Raw genomic sequence first — 5,610 nt, 5'->3', positions numbered from 1 at the left:
AATATAACATAGAAAAGCGAGAGTTCATGTTGGACACACCAGGGACTTCGAGTCCGACTCCTCAGTGACACGTCCAATGCTAATTACAACGTGTTATACAATTAATTCACAGTGATCAATACAAAAAATAAGTTATATTGGATCCTTTCATTATTAGAAAAAAATAGCCCAGCATGTTTTCACAAAGACCAACAAACATGCTTGTAAGTAGTAATCTCAAGGATACTTTTATAATATTACATTGAGAAAACTTCACAAAATGAACATTGTTAGCTGGTTAATTTGATTCTTAACGACACTTATCTTGGATCGTTTTTTGATTTGAGAGGTTTCTTGGTAAGTTTTAATATTAGAATAAGCAGAAAGCTCACATAAACCCATATAAGCCTAGGATCCATAAGCAATGCAAATAGAATTGCAAGATAGCAACAATATTATTTCACAAAAAAAAGATAGCAACAATATTTAGTGCAAATTCATGAATGTAATTTTTTTTGCAGGTGAAATTCATGAATGTAATTAAGATTACTATATTTAGCTGGTTCATATGATTGTCTGCAACACTAAATGCATGCACACTATATGATGTCCAGGACACCCAAAATAATGACATTAGGATACTGATTTCCCATACAAAAAGTTGAAAGGAAAATATATTACTTCACACTGTCCATGTATACTGCAGGAAAGCAGCAGACATCTTACTGCTTGCAAACTGTCGTATACATATTCATGAACTCATGCTATGGAATAGGAGTCATGCACCATAAAAATCAGTAAATTCAAGAGAAGCACTGCCTATAACAAAAGCACACACAGATTAATAATCAAACTCTTAGCGTTCAGCACGTTGGTGAGTAGTGACACAGAGGCTGTTGCTATTGGCGAGTAGGTGTAGGTGTCAAGAAGCGATGGCTCTTCAAAAACCTAATCAATGTAAGTAGTGCTTCGGCAAACCTTGGACCTGTAGGTAGTAGTGCTGCTTAGGCGACAGCTGAACTCGAAACGTGCCTGCGAGTTCCTCCACCCAGCAACCTGCCCAACAAGGGGAACGTCTCTGGTCCGCTTCAAACTGATGGCGCCATGTGCCACCTCCTCCACTATATCCACAACCGTGAGAAAGATTTGTTAGCTAGTTCACTTTGGTGTGATAACGCTTCAATCAATCAAGACAACTAAATTGAGTAGATCAAACTCATTCCCGACTGGCCCATCTAGACATGTGAGACCTGGAGGAGAGAGCTTCAAGGCTTAACTACGAACTTACGAAGACACACAAGGAGATAAGGGCAGCCACGTACTACTACGACCCATGCATCTCCAACATCGACTACGGCGAGGGACACGTCATGGTGCTCCACCGCATCACGATGACCCACGGCCTCGTCGCCTCCGACGGTCTCCTCAAAGACATGAGTCACCTCCTCACCATGCCGGCCAGGCCGGAGGAGCCGCTTGTGTTTCACGACCAGAAATACGTCGACCTCCTCTGCAACCTCAACCCGGCGGGTATATCAGCGACGACGATCTCCACCGAACTGCCGAGGAGCATGACATCGGCACCATGCGCCGCCAGGACGGCGCCTGCTCGAACAACAACCCTATCATCGACAACCTCCTAGGGTAATGCCTGACCTACGCCGGCGGGTCGCTGGCCGTGGCGTGCGCGCTCGGCGGCGGCGAGTAAATTGGTCCGGCGGCATGCACCATGCATGCCCTGGCCACGCCAACAGCTTCAGCTATGTCAACGACATCGTTCTCGCCATCAACCAACTCCTCGCCCGCTTCCGGCGTGTGCTGCACATGGACATCAACACGCACCATGGGGACACAGCCCAACCTTGGTGCTCGTGTTGCCGCTGGCCAGGGTGTGGACGCGGGCGCTGCCGCCGATAGCGGGCCTGACTCGTGCAGGCGGCCCTTGTCTCCGGCAACGCCCTCCTCTCTCGAGCTGTGGTGGCAGCTCCGTCGTGACGGTTGTTGAGGTACCTATCATGAGACATCCAGCAAGTCAAGGTGTTTGCATGCAGATTCGATCAAGAGGAAGACCAAGGAGATCCAACGTTGTATGGCTGCCTCACAAGTCGCTGCCATCGTAGCAAGCTACCGCACCAGCCGCGAGATCTCTCAAGGCCGCGCCCAGATCCGCCAGTTTTCCTCCCACCGCCACCGTGCCTCGCACAGCCGGAGGAACTGGGGAACGGGCAGGCGGCCGGCGGTGGCGGCGCGCGGCGGAGGGGCGTGGGCCGGCTGCAGCAATGCGTGGTGTGGGCCAGCGGCACGCTGGAGCGTGGAAGGGGTGGTGGCGCGCTGGACGATGGAAAGCAATGGCAGGTGAGAGAGATCGAAAGAGACATAGCTGATGGGGAAAAGCAGCGGCGGATCGATTTTTTAGTTCCCCACTCGTGTTTGTGCCGGAGACGAACTGCTCCTTCGTGAGCGAGACAGACGGCCACGTATTTTTTTCCTGTGGACTCCCATACGGACTGTGGGTTGAACAGAAAAAATAGCAGGGGCTTTTTCACAAAAACGCGATAACGGTGACTCTCTGGGTTCACCGTCATAATACGGCTTCTTTCTGTAAATTTACGTTTTCAGTTTTTTATTCAATATTATCCAAGGTGGTACTAATCTATCTCTATATCCGTGCACGAGCCAACGATCGATCGCTAGCAAGTCTCGTCAGGCCGATTGACAGCAACATGGGTCGATAGCTCTCGCCACGCACGATTGACAGCCAGATGGGCCTTTGCTACTATGTGTGGATTCGAACACAGGACCTATGTGTCCAACGAAGACAAGCTAGCCATCCGATCAGCCAACTTTTCATGCTAATGCAAGGAGAGACTCTGTATATACTAGCTAAGTGTCCGTGCGTTGCCACGGATTAACAAATATATATATACAAAGAGAAAATTCATGTGACATGAGAGTCAAAGGTCATTTCTATGGGATGATATCTCATGGTCATGATCTAGTAGATACATACATCTCGTCATTGTCTTTCTTCCACACTCCATGTCTGAGCTACCACGCAACATTCGACTTCCTTCTCCCACCATGCATGCTTTTATCTCCTATTTCTCCTATCTTTACCTTACACGACAGTACCAAGTTTCTTGTCCAACTATCATAATCTTCTCCGGTAGGGCACCCCTTAGATTATTACTGACTTGTACATGTTGCAAATAAGATCAACGAAAATGGATACTAAATTTCTGATGAGAAATGAGAATTCAGGGCAATATCTTCCCAAGACAATAATAATTCCAAGACAATCTTTTTATACCTTCTGTCAACATTGGGACACACATTCCACACAATAAGCATGCAATGATGTTGATACTTGATTAATTGTCATTATATGTCTACAGTAAAGATAACTTTACTCAAAACCGCCTATCTTAGCCAAATCAACAAATCTCTCTCATTAATGCAATTTTCTTTAGAAAACAAATAATAGATTCTTGCCTATCTTAGCCAAATCAACGGATCTCTTTCATTAATGCAATTTGCTTTAGCAAACAAATAATAGATTCTTTCCTACCTTAGTCAAATCAACGGATCTCTCCCATTAATGCAATTTGCTTTAGCAAACAAATAATAGATTCTTTCCTACCTTAGCCAAATCAATGGATCTCTCCCCGGTTCGCTGGGCGCGTTTCGGTGGGTGGGCGTGGGGGTGGGGGTAATTTGATGGAAATAAACCGGTTGAAAATAAACGGATCCTATCTCACTCTTCACTTTCTTTACAATAAACTTCAGAATAGCAATCTTGGCGAGTGATCTCGACGGGGTTCAATCGGCGTGGCGCACCGCTGATTCTTCCAGGAGTGGGTGCTGAGAGGAAGGATCCCAAACCTCCATTGTCAATCGGCCAGAGCTGCATCGTCCTTTGGATCAGAGCGTGGACGGGATCAAGACGGTAGGGTTTGAGGAATTTGTAGGACATGAGGGTTTATGGTTGGCAGCACGAGAACTCACCCATATCTTGGCAGACGGCAGGCCCGAGGTGCGGTCGTGTTCATGCTTCGGGAGCTGCCACATGCTGTCCTCGCCGCCATCAGCGACACCACCGCCATCGCCTGTTGCCACCACTTCAGTGCCACGAGCGTGGGACCGAGGGACGAAGGGAAGGGAAGGAAGTGAATTGACGTACCTATGTTTGGTATATATCACACGAGGAATCAAAACTGGATGCACGTGAAAGCATAGAGATGGGAGAGGAGGACAGAGGAAGGGAAGGGCAAGAGGAACCTGAGGATGTGCGATGAAGGAGCGATGCCAAAACATCACAAAGGGGGACCCGTAGCTCGTCACGTAGCGCGGCCGCCTCATTGCCGGCTGCCACCCCGCGCTACCGCCTCCGTGCGCAGGTTCCGTTCGTGGAGCGTGAGGAGCGCATGACCTGCCTTCACCGCGGCCTGGTCCTCCCCACTATCGTGAAGCTCGCCCGCATCGCCGCCCCAATTGCTCAGGATGACGGATGAAGATCCTGCAACAGCGACGTAGGTGAGGGATGCAGCCGACGATGGAGGGATGATTTTCGTGGCTAAACCCTCCCTATCAAAATAACTACTTAAAAAAGGCAAAGATCGATGCATTAGGAAAATTAGGATTTGGAATTGATTGTCATAAAACAAAATTTTATTAATTGATAACGTGCTATCGGTACATGACCGTTTATAACGTGTCTAGTTAGGAAACTTTGGAAAAGTTAGGAAAGTTTTTATTGTGAGGGTAAAAAAATCAATGTGAGGAGATATGGTGGTGGGATATGAGACGAAAATAAACCAGACGAAATATAACCAGACGAAAATAAACCGTGGACGCAATCCTACCAACTGCTCCATTAGGAGTAGAGATTTAGGGTTCCGATAACTGCCACACGTGTGGTGTATCGGGTAGTTGTGCCACACGCCTCGTGTGGCATGGACAGCAACCACCCCACACATTTACGTGTGGGCAAAACAACTAATGCCCACACATTTTTTTTCCCTCCCGAACCCTCTCACATGCGTGTGTGTGGGCGAAGTTGATAACGCCCACACGCCCGTATGTCAGGCCTCGTACCCTCCTGGTCCCGCACGCCACGCGTGACGCCCATCGTGCGCCCGCAGTTGCCATGGTCCAGACCCTCGTCCATGTTCGTTTAACTGCAGTTGCCATGTCGCTGAACTACGGTTGCCATGTCGGACAACTGCAGTTGCCATGGTTGCTCAACTGCAGTTGCCATGTATGGTCTGATCTAATGTAGTTGCCATGATTTCATAATTTTAGGAGTTGCCACATACTAACACTAGGCAGTTGAGAGAGTTGTCATGTGCTCACAAGCATGCTAGGGCAGTTGCCATGTAAAAAGGAAGAGTTGCCATCTGCTTACGTGCACGTTAGGGCAGTTGCCATGTACGTGCACGTTGGGGCAGTTGCCATGTACCATGCAAAAACACATGGCAACTCGGTAAAAGAGAGTTGCCATCTGCTTACGTGCACACTAGGCAGTTGCCGTATACCCTGCAAAAACACATGGCAACTCGGGAAAAAAAAGAGAGTTGCCACCTGCTTATAAAGCACACTAGGGGCAGTTGCCATGTGCGCTGCGAAAACACA

The 5,610-nt window shown here is 48.1% G+C and overlaps 1 protein-coding gene and 1 long non-coding RNA gene across 2 annotated transcripts; both read right to left on the bottom strand.

Moving 5' to 3' along the window:
* Window positions 1–781: 781 nt before the first annotated feature.
* Window positions 782–2,402, bottom strand: LOC123061565 (uncharacterized). The gene is made up of 2 exons (XM_044484726.1): window positions 2,082–2,402; window positions 782–1,989 (listed from the first exon to the last, which is right to left on the bottom strand). The coding sequence occupies exons 1-2, from the start codon at window positions 2,355–2,357 to the stop codon at window positions 1,636–1,638; spliced, it is 630 nt and encodes a 209-aa protein (XP_044340661.1). The 5' UTR covers window positions 2,358–2,402; the 3' UTR covers window positions 782–1,635.
* Window positions 2,403–3,738: 1,336 nt separating this feature from the next.
* On the bottom strand, window positions 3,739–4,495 carry LOC123061566 (uncharacterized). The gene is made up of 3 exons (XR_006429122.1): window positions 4,258–4,495; window positions 3,985–4,085; window positions 3,739–3,883 (listed from the first exon to the last, which is right to left on the bottom strand). It is a non-coding gene; the product is annotated as an uncharacterized lncRNA (long non-coding RNA).
* Window positions 4,496–5,610: the final 1,115 nt, after the last annotated feature.

The sequence above is a fragment of the Triticum aestivum genome, chromosome 3A (genome assembly GCF_018294505.1).
Source record: "Triticum aestivum cultivar Chinese Spring chromosome 3A, IWGSC CS RefSeq v2.1, whole genome shotgun sequence".
Taxonomy (NCBI): domain Eukaryota; kingdom Viridiplantae; phylum Streptophyta; class Magnoliopsida; order Poales; family Poaceae; genus Triticum; species Triticum aestivum.
Note: the sequence above shows the minus strand (reverse complement) of the source record. Positions and strands in the feature narration are given on the sequence as shown.